The sequence below is a fragment of the Sceloporus undulatus genome, chromosome 6 (assembly GCF_019175285.1).
Source record: "Sceloporus undulatus isolate JIND9_A2432 ecotype Alabama chromosome 6, SceUnd_v1.1, whole genome shotgun sequence".
Taxonomy (NCBI): domain Eukaryota; kingdom Metazoa; phylum Chordata; class Lepidosauria; order Squamata; family Phrynosomatidae; genus Sceloporus; species Sceloporus undulatus.
Genome location: NC_056527.1, coordinates 96,569,988 through 96,596,222, shown reverse-complemented (window position 1 = coordinate 96,596,222; position 26,235 = coordinate 96,569,988). Strand labels below are relative to the sequence as shown.

Genomic DNA, 26,235 nt, shown 5'->3' with positions numbered 1-26,235 from the left:
ACACAACAAACTACAGTTCCCAGGATTCCCCAGCACCGAACCAGGGCAGTTAGTGGTGTGTTTCTGCACTGTGGACGCAGCCTCTATTACTATTAAGGGCCCAAACACACACGGTCAGAAATAATCCAGTTTGAGACCACTTTAACTGCCCTGGCTCAATGCTATGGCATCCTGGGAATTGTAGTTTGTTGTGGCACCGGAAATAATCCAGTTTGAGACCACTTTAACTGCCTTGGCTCAGTGCTAGGGAATCCTGGGAGCTGTAGTTTATTGTTAAAGCAACTCACATGTGTTGGAGGCTGCCTTATATAGATCAGTACCACTAACAACATGAATAAGACAACTGGAAATCTTTGGGGATCTAAGATGATGATGGTGATTAATGGTATCAATATCTCTTTGCAGCTTGAACATTGGACTATGACTCTGGAGATCAGAGTTCAAATCCCAGCTCAGCCATGAAAACCCACAAGGTGAATTTGGGAAAGTCACAGTCTCTGTTCCCATTTCACAGCCAGGAGGACCGAAGCCAAGAAATATTTGCCTTTCAAAAGCTCCATTGGAAAGATACATGTTGTTGTCGTTGTTGTTGTTGTGTGCCTTCCAGTTGTTTCCAACATACCGTGACCCTAAGGGTTTTCATCATGGCGTTGATTTCTTCAGAGGGGGTTTGCCATTGCCATCCTCTGAGGCCAAGAGCGTATGACTTGTCTAAGATCACCCAGCGGGTTTCATGGCTGAGCCTGGATTCGAATCCTGTTCTCTATAGAGTCATAGGCCAACATGCAAAGCACTGCATCAGACTGGCCCTCAGGCTACACATTACTGCTTCCCAGATGTGAGAGATTGCACCAGAAAGCTTGCCAAATAGACACAGCTTCTGGTCTGGATGCTCCTTTTTACACACATCAGGGCTGGCAAACCTTAGGCCCGCTTCAGATGTTTTGAATTACAGTTCCCATAATCCATTGCCAATTTGCCATTGACCGTGTCAGCAAAGGCTTATGAGAATTGGAAGCTGAAAACATCTGGAAAACCAAGGGCCTCTTTACTTCTAGTAAAGGAAAAGAAGAAGAGAATCATTTTCATATTGAGTCCACTGGTCTGTTTCCAAAGAAGCAGCCATGCTAGTCTCTTGCAGCATTAAAAAGGAGGATGGGAAGAGGAGAAGAAAAGGAATGTGGCAGCACCTTTAACATTCACTGCTTTTTATTCTAGCATGGGTTATAAACCCACTTTTTCACATGTCTAGTCACACAACACATACACACAGAGTATTGCATCTGATATAACTCTCTACTGCATCTGAAGAGTGGGGTTGTATCCACAAAAGCTCATGCTAAGATAAAAACCGGTTAGTCTTAAAAGGTGTTGCTACATTCCTTTTTCTCTCTCCTCTGCCTTCCTTGCTTTTCATAGCATTGGTCTGTCGAAGCTTAATACTGTCAGCTTTGACTGGCTATGGTTTCTCAAATGAGAGGTTTTGCCACCACATGCTACCTGATCCCTTTTAACTGGAGATGCCTGGAACTGAACTTGAGTTCTTTTGCATCCAAAGTTAGGGTTTTACCCATCAATTACAGTTATATTGAGCTGAGAAAGGCATTCACTATGTTCTTATTTACTTAATGTTTTCTGTGCTTTGTGGGTGGGCTCTGTAGATAGAAAGAATAAGATCAAGTTTTCCATCTACCAAATAATAATAATAATAATAATAATAATAATAATAATAATAAGTGTAATGTATGGTCATGATACATAAGAGAAATTTTTTGGTCAGAATGAGTGATTATAATTCAGCGCTAATTTGGATAAAGCCTGGGGCTGAAGAGAGAATTGCTTGACAGCTTGGTCCCAAACCTACTTTCTAGGAATTTAAATCCTTTCCATTATGTTGGCAGTTGTTTTTGTATGAGTTTTAAGACTGAACGTTGCGCTGTTTCAACCAGGGCCACTTATAAACTTTTTTTATTGAGATTTCTGGCATCTGCACGTTGTATGAGAAAGCTTTGTTGGCTGGAGTGTGACATTGGCTTTGGCTTTGGACTTTACAACTTGAATTAACTTTTTTCCCTGCGTATAGAAGAAATATATGGATTCTAGATGATGCTTGTGGGATCATGTTGAAATAGGCATTGAAAAAAGAGGATGGGAAAAGACCCTGATCTTTCTGGACACTGTTCTAGAGAGAAAACTCTGGAATTGGCTAAAGTTGGAGTGGAACCACATACGACTCAGGCTTGCATTCTTCTGAGGTTGCTAAAATGAGTACCCAGATTGTTGGGGGCAATTAGCTTACAGTTGTAAACCGCTTAAACACTGTTAGTTCAGTATGAAGTGGTATATAAATGAATCTGTTTGTTTTTGTTTGTTTTGCCTTTATTGTGTTTGGCATCTTGACCATACCCTAATGTTGCTTGGCCACACATCTGCCGGATTTTATCTGTGACATTTAGGAGGATATGGAACTATGTGGCCCTCCAGACGCTATTTGTCTGCAAGTTGCAGCAACCCTATCACAACATATCCAGTGGTGAGGGATGCTAAGATCTGTAGTCCAGCAACATCCTGAAGGCCACACAATTCACATCTCTAGATGTAAGGCTTTGTTTATGGAGTACTCAACATGGCCTTTCTTTGTCCATAAGTTGTACTGTACATTGTGAGATACCTTAGTCCTAAAAGAAGACCTGCCTAAACCACCCCACTCCTGGTTTGCCTTCCCTATGAAATGTTTTTCAGGTGGCAGTGTGTTAATTTACACACACACATATTCTCTCTCTCTCTTTATCTATACACACACACAAACAAACACTTATATACAGCAGCATCAGGGCTGTGGTATGTTTTTAACTGTATTCTTTTAATTTGCAAGTCTCTTTGTGTGTGTGTGTGTGTATGTGTATATATATGTGTGTGTGTGTGTGTATCAACTTATACATGTTTCTAGGAAGCTGCCTTATATGGATACTATTACTGTAGTCTGTCTAGAGACCAATATTTCCCTTACTTGTAGTATGTCCCTTGGGCCATAGGCAGAAAGGTGTTATCTGGAATTGAAAACAAAACAAAACAGGGGATGCTGGATTGAAGCTGGGTCTGGCTTATATGAAATATGTGCTCTACCTCTGAACTCTGCAGCCTCCCCATAAAGTTAGTTATAGTGACAAGGCAGATAGATGGTAGGTACTACTGTGGCATTTTGCAAGCCAACTGGCTTACTGGAGCAGAGAAGTATTGTTTTCTTTTGGCCAGAGCCCAGGAAATCTTCTAAAAGCACCTGATGTCTTTCCACCTCAGGAGCAAAAGAATGACTGTCTTAAGATATAGAAGAATGACTTCAGAAGGCAGAAAGGAATTCTGCAACTACAGGAAAGGAAACACCTTTATGGAGCATTCTTCAATGATTATGAAAAATTCCTTGGAAGTACATGATAAACAAATAGTGCTCTCTTTGTCCCTGCTTTGCTGGCTCCTTCCCCCACACTTTGCAGCATGGAACTTTTTAAAAACATGGCTGTGCATTTTAAAAATGTTCCTCTACCTCCATTCTGAATTGATACATCCCACGGTCCTATTTCGCCACTTATTCTGCTGCATGTATAGGCCAGGCCTGAGCTGAGATATTGATCCTTACAGGATCCGTGTGAAAGAAGAACAGTGTGTCCTTATTCCGGGTGTGGTTCAGCCAAAGAGAAATAGGTCATTTCTTCTCCCTACCCCACTCCCACTTCATTTTTGGGAATTGGCTTCGATTTCCCATCTCTTCCCTGCCAGGATTTCTGGTTTTGAGGACTGTGTAGTTTGACTCTCAGCAACAGACCCTGGTTAGTAAGTTTAGTCTGCATCCCTCAACTTAATAGAAACATTTTTTAGATGAACACTAATATTATTAGAGAAATGAAGATACCTAAGCAAGTCTGGGGGCAGGGGGGAGGTAAGAGACCAAGAACTGTTGTAAATCAAACTTGTGTTCTAAGAAGTACTCTGTAGCCCAATGTTCAAATCCTGGCTCAGCCATGTAAACCTGCTGGGTGACCTTGGGCAAGTCACACTCTCTCAGCCTCAGAGTAGAGCAATGGCAAGCTCCCTCTGAAGAAACTTGTCAAGTAAACATGATTCAGGGTCGCCATAAGATGGAAACGACTTGAAAGTGCACAACAACAACAACAACAAAATGTTTAACATGCTTTTGAAGCAATATGATAGTGTTGGTGTTCATCCCTACCCAGGACTGGGATCTCTTTGAACTGTCCCAGCAGGCCTATGCACTGCCAATGAGGTTGAGGAACATATGGATTCAGATGCTTCTGGAGGGCTTCACATTGTTTATCTGGATCCAGTTGTCTCCTCCATCTTTTTGGATCCTCTGCACCAGTTGTGTACCCATCATCTCCCACAACCTCTTCCTCACTGCCCCATCACTCCTGGGACCACAGGAATAGAAGATACAGAGAGCCAAGCAGGGCATCAGGGTTGCTGGCAGATTGCTAGCTAAATACACATGGGATTACTCAGAATGAGGAGGGAATTCATAAAAAAACCTGCCTGATTCTGGATTTGTAAAAGGTCTCCAGTTTCTATATATACATTTGGTCTCATTGCTGAAGCAGTAGCTCGCTCCACTTGAATCGGAGAAAGGACAGATGATATGTATCCATACTCATCCATACTTCACTTGCGCATCTATTAGTGTTACTTTGTGGGTTTTTCTGTTCAAAAACCATCTCCACCGCAAGAACCAACTCAAGTCAATGGTGCATTATGATTTTAAGGTTTCCACTGGAATTTGATAGACCCTGTGAGGATGAATGAGTACAAACAGAACATTTAAAAAAAGGAAACATAGGCACGTTACAGACCGCCTAAAAGCAGCGGTCTGCCAGCGGGCACCTGTTGCTGCATCCGGGAACCACAGCAGCCAAACCGCGAGGTTCCCAGATGTAGTGGAAAAGAAGTGCTATGCGTCCGCAACGTCAAAATGGCGCCCCCGTGTGGACGGGTGCCGCCATTTCGTACGCACTCTGCGCGTACTAGGGTTGGGGGCCGTTAGGAAGGGGCGACCCTTCCTAATCCTAGCATGCCTCTTCCTAACCCTAGTACGCGCAGAGCATGTACTTTGTGCGCATATGTAACGCGCCATAGGGCCCAAAAAGACAGGCCAAAATAAAGCTGCTTCAGGTCACTTTGGAGGTTTGCTGTTTAAATGACATATGCATCTTAAGAGGCCAGAAGCTGCACCAAAGTTGTGCTCCAGTCCTTAGGACTTGGTGTGGCTTCCAGCCTCTTAGGATGCATGCATCATTTAAACAGCATACCCCCAAAGTGACCTGAAGCAGCTTTATTTTGGCCTGTCTTGGGCCCATAGAGACACTAGCAAAAGAATATTTTGCTCTCCTTGGAAGCGACTTCTTTGTTCTTTGAGTTTCTATAGCAGACTCAAACTTAGGAAACTGTATTGTATCAGTCCAGATTCTTTGTTAGTCTAGCCTAACATTATCTACTACTCAAATAGGCAGCAGCCCTCCAAGGTTTCAAGTACGGGTAATTTACATCTCTTGTTATCTGATGTGTTTAACTAGAAATACTGGTGATTTAACTTGGGGCTGTTTACATGCCTGAGCCGTGAGCTATCTGCAAATAATTCTTGGAGTGTGTCATTTTGCAGAGTATAGTTATTCTGTAAAGAACTACTGCAGAATTGCAGTGCAGCAGCCAAAATGTTAGCAGGTCTCTAGGCTACTTGTTAAAAGTATTTCCCAAATACTGAAGGAAATCCTTTCTTCTTTCCTTGTGTATTATATTTGTGGCATGTATTTAGTCTAGGTGGATGTCTTTGCACCTCTTCTTTCAAGCATACTATATTATCTTCAGCTGGCATATAAAGTACAAATGCCCATCACCTTCTCTATATGATTCATGCTTTTGCTGAAAGCTCAACATAGCACCAAAAAAGGTTGGTTTCTACAGTGCTATTTTTTCCTGGCCCAGTTCCAGTTTAATATTACTTTATTCTCGGACTTGGGGAGGGGTTATGTGTGTATGATTGACTTGTCTAAGTTATAAAACAATATAGTACAAGTGGAATCCTTAACAAAATACTAGAGTCTTTTCGTGGCGCCAGCCAGTTGCGTCCTGTTCAAAGATACTGTACTCCTATCAATAGTCAATGACTAGTGAACATGCTCAGTCTTATTGGGATAGTCTTCTCATTCTAATTTTTTGTTGTTGGTGGTGGTGTGTGCCTTTAAGTCATTTCTGACTTATGGTGACCCTAAGGCAAACCTATCACAGGGTTTTCTTGGCAGGTTTCTGCGAGGGGAGGGGGGGTTGTCTTTCCCATCCTGAGGCTGTGAAAGTGTGACTTGCCCAAGGTCACCCAGTGCATTTTTTGGCTGAGCGGGGAATCGAACTATGGTCTCCAGAGTCATAGTCCACTGCTCAAACCACTATGCCACGCTGCAAATGTTGGGGTCTGCCCTCCCCGCAAAAAGCAGGGTAAAACCTCCCTCTTGAGTGTGGATGGTGATATTTTGGCAATGGAAGAATCTGGGAAATGAGTGCTTTTGGTATCTAGGATTACAGAACTATATCTTTTAGACTCAGCCATTGAATCTGGTTGACTACAGGTTTAACTGCGAACCGCAGTGCACCATTTTGTCTTAGTCCTAGATACGCTGAACAGAAATTTTGGGCTTATGTAAACAGTTTTATTATGTACATATTTACTTCATTTCACCTTAAATCATATAATATCTGCAGTGCTTATCTTCCAAATGCAATCACACTGTCTAAAAATACTGACAGCCTGTTTGGTCAGTGAAGATAGTGTGGGTGTTTCTTTTAAGGACATGTGCCTGGATTTATAGCATGGGCCTCTGTACGCTTATTTGGATGTAAATTCTACTATGTTCAGCAAGGCTTACTGTTAGGTCATTGTGTACAATATGGTGGCTTTAGCTTATTTGACGTGTAAGGAAAAGCTGTAGATATGTATATACATATAGGGTTGTTATTGTTCTTAAGCAGCCCTCCTTTTTGCTTTAACAGGAAAAACAACATGTATAGTTATGTTTCCCAGGTACTGAACAAATCCTCCTTCATCTTCCTGTTGTCCTCCAGATGTTTGGGACTTCAATTCACCATTGACCATGTTAATTGAGACCAGTGGACTTTGTGGTTTGAAATAATCTGGAGGATACTACATTAGGGAAGACTGAGATAAATTGTGGCAAAGCCATACTTGCTGTATTTCTGTATATCAAAGCAGAGCTAGTAAAAAGAAAAATCAATGTCCTTCACTATATGGCTGAAAAGTAAAGAGATGTATTAAATTGTGTGTGTGTGTTTTAAAGTTATGTTTTCTTGATAGGAGAGGAAGTGGGTAAGAGAGGAAGTAGTTTAACAGGATGTTGTGATACCTGTTGCAATGTGTTTAAATCCAGAAGGAATCCAGAAGACTGGAAGGGAGGAAGGCCTGTGCCTGTTTTCTGGATAGCGTACTTTTTTAAAGACCAGTCTTGGGAAGATTCAGGGATAGTTAATCCATTGAGATAAATGGATCTGTCAGGGGTGCTTTGATTGTGAGTTCCTGCATGGCAAGGGGTTGGACTGGATAGCCCTTGTAGTCTCTTTCAACTCTGTGATTCTATGGTTTTATGAAATAATCTTCAGTCTACCTACCTTTAGAACTTAACCCATGCAATGTCTAAGAGGCCATCCACACTGCAAAAACAATCTAATTTGTTACCACTTTAACTGCCATGGCTCAGTGCTATGGAATTCTGGGAATTGTAGTTTGTTGTGGCACCAGAACTTTCTGACAGAGAAGGCTAACTGTCTCAGTAGAGTTCCCAGAATTCCATAGTGTTCAGCCATGACAGTTGGAAGTGGTGTCAAATTGGATTATGTCTGCAGTACAGATGCAGCCTAAGAGAGAATGGATCCTGTAGCTATGTCTTATTTGGGAAATTACCTTTGGCATTTTTAGGACTTACAGCTGACTAGAGAGTGATCAGTCCTTGAGATCCTGTTCTTGCCCTGATATGTGTGCAATCATAGTTGTAAAAGTGGGAATCCTCCTCCTTTGTTTCACTTCATGCTTGTGTATGAAGTGAGAAACCTGATTGATGATGCTGGCTATGAAACGGGGGTGATGACTGTTTTGGTTTGGTTTGTGTATGTGATGTTGGAATCAGTGCATCGTTGGTCTCATGGCACAAGGGCTGTGATTTCATAGACCTTTTATGGAAAATGTTGTGTTGTGTATTAGGTACTACTGTGTGATGGTAATAAGGTAAGGACTGTTAGGAGGATGTTGGGAAAGCGTAATGATTGATTGGATGTCTTGAATAAAGTTGGCGAATGATAGTTGGTATGGCTAATTTGAGAGTTGTGGAGTGGAGTGAATAAGTGAGGAGTAGGGTTCAGAAAGTGGAGGTATATCCGCAGTGCATATTAAAGCAGTTTGGCACCATTTTAACTGACATGATTCTGTCCTTCAGAATCCTGGGATTTGTTGTTTGGTGAGGCACCAGAGACACCAGACTGAATACATCAACCAACTACAAATCCCAGGATTCTGTGGGATAGCGTCATGGCACTTAAAATGGTATCAAACTGTTTAATTCTGCAGTTAATTCCCGAGTCAGTCCGGTTTAGGGCTTAATGAGTGGTGTTTAGTTGGGAGAAGTGTGTGAGAGTTAAATATCTCCTTTAAATGTTTTAAGAAGTTATTAATCTGTTTTGGCATGTCAATCTTCTGCTAATAAAGCATTGTTTTTGTATCATATACTATTGGCTTCCGGGAACGCTAGATATATAAAGATTGGGTTCAGACACGATTCCTGTGGTGGCAGCCTAGAGAGTTAGGAGGGATAGAAGTTGATAATATCCTGCACAGGAACCCTGAGGACATCTAGGAGGTCCTCACTGTTGGCGGTACACAGGTGGGACAGGAGGAAGTTTTTGCATTGTTGGCTGAAGCAGAGATAAGGGAAAGCCCTTATTCTTAGTGATTGCAGTAATGTTTGCAGTAGTCATCACGTTTGGTGGCAGTGGAGGTTTAGACAGAACCTTGGAACTGGTAGGAAAAATAATGAGGTAACAGAGCAGAAGCCTCAGAAGGGTGTTCTTGTATTCATAGTCTTTAGTATTCCCAGGATTCTTAATCTGAAAATTCCTTTATAACATTTTGGTCATCGCAAGAACAGCATGACTCTATTGAGATCTCTCTCAACATGCTGTTTTATGCTTTGGAGTAGGCCCAATAAAGATATTGTTGCTTGTGGATTTTTTATTTTCATGTCAGAGAGAGTGAGAGAGAGTCTGTGGAGTTAATCAGACAAGGGCAATCTGAACGCAATCATGGGGTTTAACGTTATTGTGTGATAGACTGCCACACGCAAATTCGGGCAATGAGAAGTCAGTCCGAACGCAATCATGAGGTTTCACGTTATTGCATGATAGACTGCCGCGTGCAAATTCGAGCAATGGCATGCTATTTTCGGGCAATGGGGAGCCAGTTCGAATGCAATGCGTATTCACGTAATTGTGCGAAACTAGCGACTTCAAGTGAATGCGTTCTGGCCCCACTTTCTTTTCATTCGAATTTAAGAGAAATTCCTCCCATTTGATAAACTCTTGTGTTTTGTCAGTTGTTGTTTAAAATTCAGATCCTAATTTGAGCATCTAAGTGTACAGGCAAACCATGTTGGGAGCAGAAGTTAGAATTGTGTAGCCCTTTAGGTGTAGCCAGACTGCAATTCCCATTTGCCTTAACCAGTATAATCAATGTGAGGGATGCTGTTAAGTTACAGTCCAACCATATCTGGAGGACCACATGGTTGCCATACCTGGCTTAGAGTGACTTGCCTGTTTTTGTTTAGCACTTCAGAGTCTAAATACATTGTTCTGTGGAGGGAGAGCAACAGATTTTTAGATTATCAGTCAGCATGCATTGGTGTAAACCACACTTTTAAAACTCTCTTCAAACCGTGCTTTCTGATCCTCACATGGTTTGCCAGTTCAAACATCTTACAAAATTAATATTTAATTGGTACATATTTCATGTCCTCCAGATCTGTGCTTCTCAGATTACCAGATGTGGAAGACCAGCCATTTCCCCCCACAATGTACTAGGAATCAGTACTGCACATGTGCCCATTGTCTACACTAGTTTCTTGCTCTTCTGGACACTCCAAGGATCAGCAGCTAATGGCTTATGGACTACAACTCTGAGTAGCGGTGTTCTAGATTATACCTTGAGCTAACCTTTAGATTTTAATTTTGTTTCAGCAGCTCTTGTTCCTGTCCTTCCTGAATTGTTTACCCCTTTTTATTTATTTATATTTTTTGTGCAAATGCTGCAGTTCTTTACTCTCTATTTCTAGTTCACGTTTGACCTTTCCTTCCAAGTATCTTAAAATGCATAGATGCCCTGCTTAGCTAGCAATCCTGTACCAATGACCTTGTCAGCATTTCTACCAATCAATGTCTTCTACTATCATTTCCCCAAACTATTTTCTTTCTGTTTCTTCAATAGGCATGAGATAGGAGAGAGAAGAATGCAGATGGTGCACTATTGAGGTCTACCAATATTTAATCCAATTTCTATTTGTCTGATCAAGAGCTTCAAGAAAAATAATGACCACAAATGATTTACATAACTGGAAGATGAAGACATCAAAATAGTCAGATTACTTTCTATACTTTGATTCGGTCGTATATCAAAATGAAGACTAGTCAAGAAACAGGAAGATTGGGTCTTAGAAGGGCAGCTGTGAAGGCATTAGCTAAGCTCTTCAGGTTTAAAGTCATTGTCCATGCTATAGTATTTTCAATCTCTATGTTTGCTTCTGAAATCTGGACGCATCAAGAGACAATATGATTCATTAGAAAAGATGATAATAGTTTTTGTGGGTTTTTCGGGCTATGTGGCCATGTTCTAGCAGAGTTTCTTCCTGACGTTTCACCAGCATCTGTGGTTAGCATCTTCAGAGAATGTTTGCCTGGAAAGGACTTGGCTATATATATTGTGTGACCTGGACCTTCTCACAGCCGCAGGAGTTTACCGCATACCATGCAGCTGCAGACAAGTCTACATAGGGACCACCAAATGCAGTATGCAAACAAGAATCAAGGAACACGAGAGACACTGCAGACTGGGCCAGCCAGAAAAATCAGCAGTAGCAGAACATGTTACAAACCATCCTGGGCATAAAATACTGTTTGAAAATCCTGAAATTCTGGACCATGCCAACCACTACCATGTCAGGATGCACAGGGAAGCCATTGAAATCCACAAACACTTGGACAATTTCAACAGGAAAGAGGAATCCCTTAAAGTAAACAGGGTTTGGCTACTAGTCCTGAAAGACAGCAAGATAAAGATTCAACAAATGCAAATGAGAAATCTCCCAGGGTCAGGGGTTTCCCAGCAGACAATGAGCACTAATCAAGCAGACATTAATCCTCTTCTGCAGACCCTCACATCCTGAGGACTGCCATTACCAACAAACAATATACATGCAAATCACCCCTGCCTTTCCAGGTCACACAGTGATCTGGAAAGTGAAAACAGGGTACAGTACTGGCTTTTTGGTTGTAGCTCTCTTTTGTCTCTGTAATGCTTTCTCCATTGAGGTCTTTCCCATGGAGCTGATTTTTGTGTGTGTGAGAATACTTTCCTCAAGATTGTCCCAGTCGGTGTTCCAGCAAAGCCATCACTGAACCACTTCCACATGGTTTGGACTTCAGATACTCCCCCCCACACACTTTTTTTCTCCTCCCTTCTTCTCTTTTTTCTTTTTCTTTTCCCTCTTTCAGTGTCTCTCCTTGTCTTCCTAAAATCTCTTTGAAATAAAATAAAAGATATTTGGCCTAACCAGTTAGGAACTGCTAGGACGTTTATTTCTTACATTTATATCCAGCTTTGATTCATCATGGTTGAATTCAAAGGCTGCTGCATTGAGGATTTTCCTAGGAAGTATACATGTTTGTGAGGATGATGTCCTTTCCAAGCACAGAGCTCAGAAGTGCACAAGTGAAAGCCAATATGATGAGATAGATAGGAAATGGGAAGTGTGTGCGTGTGTGCGTGCGTGCATGTGTGCACACACACATATATATATATTATGTATCTTCAAGTAAATCCCCACTTGACTTCACCTGTCAGGACTATGAAGCCAGTGGGTTGGGCAGAGAAGAGACTTGTGGATGTTGGCTTGAGCTTCTATTGAGGAAAAGCATGATAAAAGTGTGATGAAGCAAATGCCAGAGCCCAAGGTCTTTTGAGGGATTTTGGCAACAAACCTTTAGCTAGCTGTGCTTGGGAAGAACAGATTGGGAGAGAACCAGAGCTGTATTTTTTGCCAACTTGCTTCAGAGAGGATTGTGAAACCTGTGGCCCTTCCGATGCTGTTGGATTGCAGCTTCTATCAACCCGAAACACCCTGACCAATGGTCAGATGATAGAAGTCCAACAAAATGGGAGCAGGGGACGAGTTGCCCATTCCTTTACAACTTTCTCATACAGTCTTGCTGACCTGTTATATCTCTTCTCTTTTCCTTTATTCCCCGTCACACGCCTTTTCTTTTGGTTAATACAATAATTAATTTCCATTCCTGTAATCAACACAATGAAATATTTTTTGTTCTGTATTAAATCTTGTTGCCCCAATTGTTCTCAGAGGGGCGGGATACAAATAAAATTATTATTATTATTATTATTATTATTATTACTATTATTAAATCTTCTGTCTCTAGCCAGTCGTGCTATAAAGGTTTGCAGAGATTTCTCTCCTCAACTGATCACAGCCTGTTTCTTGGCTAATACAGTATCATGTTTCAAAGAGGGTAACATTGATCCAGAGGCAGGAGTAACATTACAAGACTTGCTGGTTCAAGCTCTATATTTAGAGCAGGTGAGAGTTCCTGACTTCCCTTGGGAAGAAAGACCTGCCTCTCATTCCCTCTTCTCTGGAGTTCTCAGTGCCTGTTGCTTTTATAGATTTGTCAGTCAAAGCTTTTAGACTATGGCAGTAGTTAACTTCAAATGGTATACTAAATCAGACGTGGATTGCGATCAGATAGGTGAGAATAATGTTCCGGACCTGGCCATGCTCTCCCGTCTCATTGCTTTCTCATTCAAAGCTCTGAATTGAGTTCTACCCAATACTGGCTAGGAATCCAGTTTTGTCCCTGCTGTCCTTTTGAGAGCTAGGAAGGGTGTGTGGAGTATAAGGTTATTTTGCAAAGATTGCTTGAGACTAGCTTCTCTCCTCTTTCCCTCTTGCTACATAAGGAGGAGCAAAATCAAGAAGGGGCTTTCATAGGAGAAACCCATGGCATGTAAAGTGGAATAATACCACTATAATACTGTAATGTGAATGGGCTCACTGTCTTTGATCATGGATTGGAGGTAATGGGGATGCTCTTCAGGGGTCAGCTTGAAGAAGATGAACTTGTGGAGAGCATGATCCCTGCCTGCAGGCCAGAGGGCACCTTCTGTAAGCCAGAATATTCCTTTCTAGTATACTGTATTAAGAAAACAAGTGTAGCTTGTGGTGATATCTGAACTGACAAACCACTGGCAGGACAATACAGTCCACAGTGCAGGAATATTAACATTTAAAGCTCTGTACAGGTCAGCATTTTTAGAACTGCTTGCTCCCTCATGAAGCTGTTAAAATGGGAAGATCATTCTCTGAAGCCCTTCTTATGGTGCCCTGGCCTTTAGAGATTAGGCTGGCAAGTACTGATAGCAGAAAAAGGCTTCCTGTTAGTGACACTCTCTCTGCTTTTCAAAAAAGTAGAGAGAGTTCCATGCACTGAATGTAGAGATAATAACATGCAATTGTAAAAGTGGTGGTGGTGGGGAATCTTTACCCTGTTTCCCACATGGGAAAAAAGCGTCTTCCACACTCAGCATGGAATTACATTTGTTGGAGAGTGTGTGAGCATGCACAGGGTCATGTACAAAGGTTACCTGAAGAATCGCCTTCTATTTAAAATAAAGCTATCTAGGCCTTGAATAAAATAAAGCTATCCAGACCTGGAAAACCAGAACCATGAATGCAACTGTACAATGTCTAGCAAGCAAGACTAAAGAGAATTATTGTAACAAACAATGCAGAAAAATATAAAACAACAACAACAAAAAGGAAGAACAAGAAGCTTCTTCCACAAGATCCGGGAACTCAAAAGTAAGTTCAGACCAAAGACTGGGATGCTATGACAACAGAAAGAACATACTACAAGATCAAGAAGAAATAAAAAGACGTTGGATGCAATACACAGAAGGGTTATATAGGAGAGATGAAAAAAATGAATGATGCATGGAACAAGGATCTGCAGTCAAGAAATCAGAAGAAGACTAGGAATGGGAAGTACAGCTATGAAAGAACTAGCCAAGATCTTTACACTTCAATATACAACCATGTATGAATGCGAAAGCTGGACAGTGAAGGAAGTGGATAAGAGGAAAATTAACTCTTTTGAGATGCAGTTATGGAGAAGAGTGCTGAGCATACGATGGACAGCCAAAAAGGCAAACAAGTGGGTTCGGGAGCAGATACAGCCAGAAATTTCCCTGGAAGGCAAGATGATCAAATTAAGGCTGTTATGAGAGGACATGACTCATTAGAAAAGACAGTAATGCTAGGAAAAGGTGGAGGGCAGTAGAAAGAGAGGGAGAAGGCAAGCCAGATAGATAGACTCAATTAGGGAGACAGTGGGCATGAATCTGCAAGACTTAAACAGAGCAGTGGAGGATAGGGGGATTGGAAATGTCTCATCCACAGGACTGCCATGAGTTGGGGACAACTGAAGGGCTGTTAATAACAACAAATCCAGGCCTTGAGGTCATTGGACATCCTTCTACTATCTCTGCCTGGAAAGATCTTGGAGGTGGCTACTAGAAGTATGGGCTTTCTCAGTGGCAGCAGCACCCATTTTCAAAAAGTCTTCCTTGGAGAGGCTTTCTGACCATCTTCCTTATGTTCATTTTGTTGCAGGCAGACACTTTGTGTGTGTGTGTGTGGGGGGAATCTCTCAGTCTTCATAGTCCCTATGACATTGAGGTTTTGGTTTGAAATTTTAAGATGTGCCTGTACTATGAGAGGTTTTAGTACTCATTGCTTGTTTTTGGTGTTTATCCAGAACTCAGAAAAATAACTTTTTTGGATTGCAGTGTTCAGAATGGCCAAGCTGTTTCCCTTCAAGCTCTGTTTTTCTCTTTACTGTCTTTTAAAAGTAGTTTCCTTGTATCTTTTATTATTTGGTGTGTGTGTGTATAAAATGTGTACTGCTCAAAGAACCTTGATGGTAGGGCAGCCTTGAAGCATCATGAATGAATCAATACATAAAAATCATTGCAGTGCGTTCCTGCAGGATGGTGCTGATTTTCACCTTTTTCTGTTCTGTCTCTCCACCCACTTCCCTTTTCATTAGATATATTAGTTGCTTCTAACCAAAAAGCTGCCTCATCACTTTGAGTGCAAACAGCTCTTGTCAATAAAGCAGTTTCAAGTGGGAAAAGACGTGACATTTGATGTGCAATGTGATTGTTATAGCCTTTTTTTTAACAGAAAAAAAGTGACTGGTGGTGTGTCTTCCAAGTTTTACTTTCTTCTTTGGCACTGGAACTTGGTTCCCTGAAGAAAGTTATGAACAAGGCCAAGTGGATTTATTATAAGCTTGCTGCAGAGAAGTTGAATCCTTGAGTAGAAAGGGATCTAAAAGTCATTTGGTTCAACCTTGGAATCTGGCAGGCCCTCTCCTTCTCTTTTCTCTCTGCCGCTACTGAGCCTGCTACTGGACACAACATTGCTTTCCAGGAGAGTGTTTGTGAAGAAGGTGGATTAATGTTGTTGTTGTTGTTGTTGTTGTTGTTGTTGTGTGTGTGTTCAAGTCATTTCTGACATCTGAAAACCTTAAGGCAAAACTTATCATGGGGTTTTCTTGGCAAAATTGTTCAGAGGAGGTTTGCCATTGCCTTCCCTGAGGCTGAGAGTGTCTGACTCACCCAGTCACCCAGTGGGTTTCATGGCCAAGCTGGGAATCAAACTCTGGTCTCCAATCATAGTCTGACACTCAAACCACTATGCCATGAAAATGGAAATAAACCACAAATCATTTTCAGGGTGAGCCTGGCTATTAGAAAAGTGATGCAGGCAATATCTGTGCCCCAACTCATGGCAATTTCTTTGTTTGTGGGAGGTATTGCAGGAATCACCCCAATGATCTCCTATAGGCCATATCCTTGCCTCCTGGATGCACTAAAAGTGACATAACATCACTTCTGGCTGCCAGTTTTGCCCAGTATTTGAAAGATTTCTAGGATGTTGAGGGCTTCCAAGTCGGGATGTGGATTAAACCACCATGTTTGTGATTGGCTTGGCATATTTTAGGCCCTTTTGAGGAAAAAATGTCTGAAAAATATTTATTTATTCATTTATTTAAGGGATTTATTTTCTGTCTTCCACCCAAAATGGGATTCAAGGCAGCTTACAATAATGTAAAAAGATAGGACTGTAACATAAATGCTTTTTTAAAAAATAATTAAATATCACTAATATTAAAAAATAAGTTAAAACGGCATAGTTAAAACCAGTAAAAACCAGTAAAGCATTAAGACAACACACTATACTATGTAAGTATAATTCACCCACCAAAAGCCTACCTAAATAAAAATGCCTTAAGCTGCTGGTGAAAAGAGAACAGAGGCCAGCCTGACCCTGGGAGTCCAGGAAATCAACCTGGGTTTTAAAACTTTTGTAGACTTGGAAGCCTTGAGGGTCCCCAGGGGACTTTGGCGGATGGGGGCCACAGGCTACCCACAGGCCATATTTCAGATCCCTGCCTTGAACTAATCTGCCATCCAGAGTTCCATCGGCTGTTTGGAGGCTTCAGTGCTTTCTTGTCAGAAGAATATTTTGGCTATCTTTATGCTATCTATAAGCTAGAGAAGGAGCAACTGTAGGAAATGTGCTTCCCCTTCCTTTCTAGAAAGAACTGGGACTGAGACCAAACTGGCACTGTCTGTTGGCCAAAGAAGGAGCTAGGTGCTGTTCCAATGTTTGCTTTCCTTTTCCAATCCTTCCCCTTCTGCATTCTGTATTTCTACAGATAACAAGGCTGTGGACAGGAGTTATCTTGTCAGTCAGTGGCTCATCCCTCCATATTTACGGCTTTGATATTTGCCAATTTGATTATTCATGGATTTGATTAATATGTTATCTCTAGGAATATCTAGGTTCTCCTGTGCAACTCTATGGTCAACTGTAACCAAAAGTTGCACTGAAAGACCTAGAGATTCCTAGAGAGAATACTCTACTAGGCATTTGTAGCTCCTCCAGTGCAGTTCTAAGGTCAATGTCTGTTGGACGTTGACCACAGAGTTGCACTGGAGGACCTGAAGATTCTTAGATAATGGTGTTTTTGTTATTTGCGGGTTTTCCATATTCATGGGGGTCTTATGTCCCCAACCCTAGCGAATATGGAGGGACAAGTGTACATCGCTTAAGATTTTTAGGCTTTTCGTAGATCAGTAGAGGGCAACTTCCACTGGTGTTCAGGTCATGTTTTCCCATGCAGTGTGGGATTGAATTGTTGTTTTGCTACTGTGCTGCTAAAATGTGGAAACATGGGAGGGGAGGGGGGTTCTGGCAGGTGATCATATGTTGTCCATCCCAATATCAGCAGATTCGTGGGTGATGGTGGTGGTGGTGGTAACGATAAATGCCGGCTATTTTTATTTGGAGGACTTTAATTTTTGGATTTCACAGATGCCGCAGTTGGTTAAAACTTGAAAAACCTCCCTCCACATTATCATAAAACCACACACTTTCCTGAGAGGGTTCAGCTCTTGGTGAGGGTAAAGACCTCTTTAGGAGGAGGAAGGCGGAAACTCATAAATGCAGACCAAGAATGCTTTGCTCCATCTGACATCCTTTGCTGTCCAGCAGTCCCAGTGACATTATGAAATGCTAATATGGGTTGCATTTTTAAATATGGTTACTGAGCCTGAAGGAAAGCTAAAAATAACACATAGGCATAATTAGAGGGCAAAATCACTGAAGAGGCAGGGATGGAATTGCCCTTTAATGAGTCGAGTGAAGTTCAAATCTCTTAAAGCATGAACTTTTAGCATTGTGTGGGTTGTTTATTTGGCAAAAGAGAGTGTGCTTTGCAAACTACATTTTAGGGCAGCCTGCAGATTCACATTCAGAAGCTCAGAAATGGCAGCTAACCATATCCTCCAAAACTAAACTATCCAAAAGAGCAGATTTCCCTCCTGTAACATATAGCTGCAGGAGAGCATTGCCAGTAGTGGGGGAGGGGAAGCCATGGGGTGTCTAAAGATTGAACTGTCCACGATGTCAAATGCCTAAAGCAAAGCTAAAGACTTCATATTTTGCAAGTCGATCAGGAGGGGCTTGATCTGGCTCAGGCCTACCCACACAAGCCAGTGAGCTTAAAACTACCTTTACATAGTTGACTTTTCTCATCAAATTCACACCTTTCTTTATGGGGGCTAATGGTAGGGGATTCCATTGGTGCCCCTTGATTTTTAAATTCTTTCTTGCCCCTTTGGTGGTGGTGGTGAGATTATGATGGAAAACAGGTGTAGTCTTTTCCTGCCTGTGCCTGATGAATTTGGTTTGGATTGAGATATGTCTACTTGTGAATAAAAAAATAATGTAAGGCCAAGCTTCAGACTACACATGCAGGAAATATGTGTTATTTAAAATCTAAATTGTACTCAGATGAGTAAATAAAATGCAGTGTAGAGTAAATAAAGTGCCTAGGCTGACCTGTAACCAAATGCTTAAATGTTCTGCAGTATTCTGGGTTTCATGGTAGGCAAGATGACCCGGAAGGAGTTCCCTTTCAGACAGGTTGGAAGTCCCTGGACAGGTTTTTCAAGCAAAATCCCAGTAATTTTACTTTATTTATTTATTTTACAGTTTACTAGCCTTTGCTTTTTCAAGCCTGATAAAATTGGAGGCAAAGACTGGCTTGACTTTTAGTCTCAATCTTCCAAAATGACACTAGTGAGGTAATGGTGTTTATTATCCAAACAAGAACATTTGGATAGTGTTCATCTTTAGGTGTAGTAGTTTGTCAGCCTTTAAAAAGTTATTGAATTGTAATTCTCCACACCCCTGGCTATTGTTCTGATGGGAGTTGCAGTCAGACAACATCCAGCTGGTCATAAATTGCCCAGCCTTGGTTTATGTGGCTTCAAATGTTTGCTGACCCCCAAGGATTTGAGTAATCTAACTGTACGGTTGCTTAGCATTTTGAGCTGTAATTTGTCTGCTAAATGATTACCATTACAGTATATCATTTGGTTACTGCAGAAGTAAAGCCAGACACTCAAATCAAATTATGTAATTTTTATTCCACCTGTTTCTGTTGTGAATATCATTACTGTTTTGGCTAAAACCCCTGCATAGGGGTTTGTGTATGCACATATGCAAAGATGGGAAGTATTGGAAGGTTTGAGGGAATTCTGACTGTTTGCAGAAGTATAAAATCTTAGAAAAACCTGGTAGGGTGGAGGTAGATCTAACAGACCACCAAGGACTGAGCATGCCTAGTAGCTTTGGAAATGCAGACTGTTGAACAGTGAAGCAGCAAACCAGAGATGTATCTACATGTACAATTATAGCAATTTGATCCCGCTATAACTGCAAATTCCAGGATTCCATAGATTACCATGGCAGTTAAAGTGGAATGAAAGGACTATAGTTCTGTAATGTGAAAGCGACTCGGGATGGGAAAGGGACAGAATGAAGTATCCTTAACAGAGGAACTCCAAAGTGGAATACTTAAACTCCTGTTTATAATCCAGGGTTTAATAAAGAATTTTGCTGAACATCTCATTGTTCTTTTTGTCTTGCATCACTCTTTTTCTTTTTATAGGTTCATAGCCAAAAATGTCATGCGATTGCAACGCCTGGGTATTACCCATATCCTGAATGCAGCGGAGGGCAAGTCTTTCATGCACGTGAACACAAATGCTGAATTTTATGAAGGAACTGGCATCACCTACCATGGTATCAAGGCCAACGACACTCAGGAGTTCAACCTTAGCCGCTACTTTGAGGAAGCTGCTGATTTCATTGAAAAGGCATTAGCACAGAAAGATGGTAAGATATTTAATCCAATTGAACAAATCCACACTTCTTCATTATTAATGTATTTATTTAATATAAACACTACTTTTCCTAACAAATCATGAAGTGGCTTAAAAATGAAAACAAAAACACTAAATACTAGCACTAATAAAACAAGTCTAAATATTCATCAGATCTAACCAGAAGCAAGAAAATACATAAGAGTGTACAGCATACAGCACCCTCAAAATTCCCCTCAGCCAGCATAAAAAGACCCAAAGGCTTGTGTGAAATAGTACAGCTTAAGAAATAACTGAAGCTGAAGATTCTCATTGCACCTCCAGAGACTGGCATTTCCATAATGAAAGGGCCCTTGCCTGTGCCACTGTTCATTGCACATTGGCTGTAGGCAGAACCATGTGTAAAGTTCTCTCCAAAGATCTCAAAGGCTGAGCTGGTTCAGGAGGTAACAGCTGAGCAGAAGAACAGGTGTATATGTGTTGGCATGTAATGTCAATGATGGGATGAGTAAAGGGCGAGCTTAACACTTTCTTCCTTTTATTTTTTCTTTCTTTCCACATTGTCTTCCTGGTTGTTTTTCTCTCCTCTCACCTGAGCTATGTTTCACAAACATGTTCACAGAGTGCCAAAGGAGAAGCAGTTTGGAGGAAAGGGAGAGAGACTGGGAATGCGAAAAAATGGTTAGCGTGGGAAAGGGTTTAAGCAATCCTTTCTCCTTGGCTCTTTTGTTAAAAAGCATCTTTAGGGTGGAAAAGTATAAGCAGCAGCAAAAATCTTCTTTTCCTACAGGAGTTTCTCAAGACTTGCTTAACCAGGGGGTCTGTATATCAATTTTTCCATAGTTCATGCCCATTCTTGTAATTCAGCCAGTAGCTTGACCTATCCTGCAGCCTTCAGCCAGTGTGCCCCTGCCTTGCCTTGCCCTCTTCGTAGACAGAACTGGTTATTCTTTAGGTTACACTGTGGCCTGAACTGCATAGGTTAGTGGAGAGATGGAAGATGGTCAGCTGTCTATAGCTTCCCAAGGGCCAGGGAGCATGTGTCTCTCAGATGTTGCTGGATTACAATACCTGTCATCCCCCATCATTGTTAGGCCTTCTGGGAGTTGCTGTCCAGCAGGAGCTGGAGGATCAAACATTCTGTCTTAGTTCCTTCCCGCTGCTGATTATATGACCCTTTTCCTTGCTCATATTCTGCATCTTGGATTTTTAAAACCCCAAATTTGGGCTGTGCAAAGGGTTGAATTTAAGGAGCACAAGAAGTGTGGGTGGGAATCAAAAGCAGCATAGGAAGTTTAACAGGAAAAACATGTAAATTGCACCCAATTTAATCTTTGCAAAGATGTACAGCTATTGTCAGCTTGCTGTAGATCACTATCAATTGGCTGGTAGATCATGTGCTTTTATATTTTGAGCAAGGGCCAAGGGAGGAGGGTGGAATATTGTTTTAAATCTCATGGCCTGCAAGAAAGCTTTATTTCTTTCTTGGTATGATCAAGGAAAAGGGGTTCCTTCTCAGAACCAAAAGCAAAACAGCCTCACCATAATGAGGTCTGAGGTAAAAATGGACTTTGGGTGCCAGAAGGGCATGCGTGCGTGAAATGGAGATGAGTTTTTTCCCTTGCTCCTTTGGGAGTTTACCTTGCTTTAACTCGCTTAGGCAGACAGAGAAATGGCAATAGACTATGGTTGCCTTAGTCCAGCCTCCTTCCCAACCATTTGCCCTCTGAGTGTGTTGGATGCACACAAATAGCTTCTTTCTCTTACTTTTTCATGGAACTTTAAATACTTTTCTGTCTCCTTCATCACTGTACCTAGTATCCCCCTCCATTAATTTGAAAATTGGGGATGGAACTGTGTGGACGAAGGAGAGCGGCTAGCTTATTTACACGTGCGTGTGTGCCTGTATAAGTGCAAACAAACAAGGAAACAAAATTGTGGCAGGGGAGACTTTGAACCACGCTGTCTGAGGACATATAATCTTTAAGTCTTCTCACCACACTGGGCTAACAAACGTGTACTTTTTGCCTTCTTCCCACCTCCACAAAATTTCAAGTGTGTCTGCAAGGAAAAAAACTTGTCAAGCCTCCCCAACTTTTAAGCTGTTTGGGGGGAAGGCTTTCTCTCTGTCCTGCCACCATCACAGGTGTGTTTGATGAGAAAGAGGCCTTCTTGGTAGTGTATGCTCACGTTCCATAGGAAACAATGGGGTATGTGCATGTGACGGCGCGGCAGCTTGCGTGCCACAGGTGCGCGTGCCATTGTTTACATTGTCACGCGGCTTCTGCGTAAGCAGAAAGCCGCATATAGTGCACCCCGTATGGCGCGGGCACACTGTAAAGTTTAAAGATATAAAATCCATGATTGTTATCTCTAATTACAGTATGTCACCTCATTACAAGACTTCCAACTTGTACATCCAGATAAATAGAACAGTTTTTCTTTGTTAGTTTCTCCTCAGTCAGATAATTTTTAACATTTCCTTCAGAAACTTGTATGGTTGTTTCATTGTTATGAACAATTTTTTTAATTAGTTCCCACAATTTCCTGCATTGCAATGTACATAGAAGATAAATAATTCTTTTTTAAAAATCCATAGCTCAGCTTTCAAGTTAGTTTGACAGAAGGGTCTTTTTATGTTTTCTCTTTTGTCTATGATATGTTTTGATTTGAACTGCTGTAATTTAGTGTTTTAATGAAAAAAAATGTTTATTATTGTTATTATTTAAAAACCTTTGTATCAAATAGGTTTTTAGCATATTTGGTTTTGGACTTCATATGAGCCTCTTTGAGTTCTATGCTGGGGGGAAATATAAATAAAATAGATAAAATAATGAATAAATATGTAAACAACTTGAGTGTTGAAGGGAATATAACAGAAACAAAAAGCATTGTAATGCTAAAGTTGGAAGCCTGTAGGGATGCACTTGGGTGAGAAAAGGCTGCTGATGGCAGGGCTTGTGCAAGAAGCCATTTTGTTGCCTGAGCCAGCCGGCAAGGAGTGGGAAGGACTCAAAATCCCAGGAGGGTATGTGTATATAAGAGTGTGAGCTGAATTCTCAGTGTGCTGATGATTTTATATAGGAGTCTGGCGAAGCATTTTGATAGTCTATTGTAAATATCAGAACCAAGATTAAAGTCCTCTTTGTGTGTACCTGGCAGTCCAGCAGTTCTTTATCTGGCTGGCAGCTTCTGCGTGGGAGGATTTTTCCTTTGCAGCCTGCACAGAGCTACACAGCAGAGACCTTCCAGTGGCCTTTCCTGTTCCATGTGCATGTCTTCTGCATGTTGCATGCTGAATCCTGATTTTACATGCCCTAACAATAGCATCCCCACCCCTGGTTTAGTGCTTTCATGGTAAGCCATGTGGAGCATTTCTTCTTTAACAGAGAGGAATGGCAGGGGGACTGAGCAGGAATAGTTGCAGAGCTGCCGCTGCTGTCCCCTGCCCCATAAAAGCATTTGCTGCCTGAGTTGACTGCCTAATGGTAGGGCTGGCCCTGTTGGGAAGAAAGTTCTCCAACTCTCCCTTGCTGTTTCCCCCCCTTCTCTTCTAAATTCTACCACCTAGTTGTTTTGATGTTACAACTGCTTCCCAAGCATCAGGGCTCTGGAGATGTGCTGTTGTTTTTGTTGTTGTGTGCCTTCAAGTCTTTTCTGACTTATGGTGGCCTCAAGGCGAACCTATAACGGTTTTCTTGACAAGATATGTTCAGAGGAGGTGTGCCATTGCTTTCCCCTGATGCTGAGAGCATGTGACCTGCCCAAAGTCACCCAGTGGATTTCATAGCTGAGTGGGGGAATTGAACCCTGGTCTACAAAGTCACAGTCCAACACTCAGACCACTATGCCATGCTGGCTTTTGTATGTGTGCATGCCCATGTGTATTACTTAATTAGTTATGCTTTGATCACCACAGAAAAGCAGTATACAAATAAAGTTTTTATTATTTATTATTATATCTTATACACATGCACAAAGAGTCTCTCATAACTTGTCCTCGGTTTTTCCTCCCAAAATTCTTGCATATACCAATTTTTTTCTTTTTCTTTGCCTATCAGGCCGGGTATTTGTCCACTGTCGCGAAGGATATAGCCGGTCACCAACACTGGTCATCGCTTATCTCATGCTTCGGCAGAACATGGATGTTAAGACCGCCGTCAGTGCTGTCCGGCAGAAGCGGGAGATCGGTCCCAATGATGGTTTCTTGAGGCAGCTGTGTCAGCTCAATGAGAGATTGGTGAAGGAAGGAAAGTTGAAAAAACCATAGCAAGGGCCCGGCTCTGGTGCCACTCTGTATGCCTTCCCTGGAACTCTTCCGTTAGTGGTTTTTCATTTGACAGCTCCAGCTGCAAGGCCATGAAGGGGAGGCAGGAGAAACCATCATGTTTCTTCTGCTTTGGGCAGAGAGGCAGGGGAGCTGTATTTTTTTTAATACACACCAGGGAATTCTTGCAATATTGAGACACCGCTAATGGAGTACTCCCACCTCCTACAGCCAGGCTATGGCTTGTTTCCTGTCTTTACTTTGGATTTTGCGCAATATATATATATTGTGTGTGTGGTTTTGTTTGTTTGGACACACTTTGCAACACAACTGTGAATGCCTTTTTTAAAAAAACAAAACACCCACACCCTAAGTTTCACTCTAGTGCAGGTGGTCTGCATTTTTACCCAGTTGTTTACTGTGTCCTGAGCAGCCTTCTGACTGGCTCCTTCTCCCTTTGAAATTTAAAATGAGAAAATTTTTAACATATTAAGAGCCAAGGGCTATCCCCCTACCTGGCTACCAATATGTGCCAAACATGATGGCTTGAGAGAATGATGGTTAGGCCCATATGATCCATGCATAGTGTCCATCTGAGTTCTTCACTGGGATACTCCTAGTTGCCAAAAGGCTCTGGAGATGTGGCACTCCAGAACCGTAGACTTCGGACAAGCAAGTCAATTGGACCTTGGCATCTGACTATCATTCTGCTGGCGCATCACTTGTGGATTAAACTCCATTAATGCATGCTCCTGAGAGGTTTTCAGAGCAGATAGTACTAATCAGTTTGTGCATTGCTTCTCCACCTAGCCTTCAGTGTGTGCTACTGTTTGTAGAATTATGTTTTTGCAATTGGAAGGTCCTTTATAGTTTATCTAACCTGGTCCCCTGCTCCTTGGAGGAATGTGCAATAACCACATCCCCTGATAGAGGGATGTGTAGCCCCTGTTTATATTCCTATAGAGAAAGATACATCAGTCCTTTCCTGTTCCACAGTCAAACAGCTCAGATATTCTTTCTAATTTTAGCCAAATCCCCCTTTCCTGACATTTCCACTTATTAGTTCCAGCCCTGCCTCTCCAGAGCAACAGAAAACTGTATCATTGTCTTCCTGATAGCTCTTCAGATTTTTGAAGACAACTATCAGTTCTCTTAATCGGGGTAACTTTGTCATTTTGACTGTAGTAGCCAAATGACAACTTGGCTACCAAACTAAATAGCACAGCTATCAAAACCAATCCCTCTTTCCAAAACAGTTTTTTTCTAAAGCGTACCTCTCTGCCATTACCAGTGACCTTTGTCCTTAATCTGGTAGTTGTACTGGTGATATTCTCATTCTTGAGGCAATGATTCTGTAGTTGTGTTTCCTGTATTGGAACAAAAGATGCCCCGCAGGGTGTGATCCCCTGAGCAATAGGTGAACTGCTGTGGAGAGAGCAGGGCATCAGATCTGGGGAGGGACCCCAGGACGTAACCATTGCAGAGCTGCCACTTATCTATTTTTTAAAAAATAAAAAAAAAACCCAGCGACATAACTTCACCACGTCTCCCTTTCCTCATGCTCCTGCTTGAAGCTTGGCCCCTTGGAGCATCACGAGGTGGGGCATTATTGTTGCTTCAGTACACAGAAGCCACTCTTTCTTGTAACCATGTAATCCTACTGTATAGCTCTGTGTTTCATAGAAATTTGTGGATATATAAAATATATAGTTACCTGGTGTATGTATGTGTGCGTATGTGTGTATATATATATATATGTGTGTATATGTGTATATATATATATATGAACACAAGCAATGAAAAAGCCATTTGAAAATGTGCTGTT

General features: G+C 41.6%; 1 protein-coding gene across 1 annotated transcript; it reads left to right on the top strand.

Moving 5' to 3' along the window:
• The first annotated feature begins 454 nt into the window (after positions 1-454).
• DUSP3 (dual specificity phosphatase 3) lies at positions 455-25,914 on the top strand. Its single transcript, XM_042475435.1, has 3 exons — positions 455-473; positions 19,930-20,156; positions 24,205-25,914. Exons 2-3 carry the CDS (start codon positions 19,949-19,951, stop codon positions 24,411-24,413), a joined length of 417 nt encoding a protein of 138 aa, XP_042331369.1. The 5' UTR covers positions 455-473; positions 19,930-19,948; the 3' UTR covers positions 24,414-25,914.
• Positions 25,915-26,235: the final 321 nt, after the last annotated feature.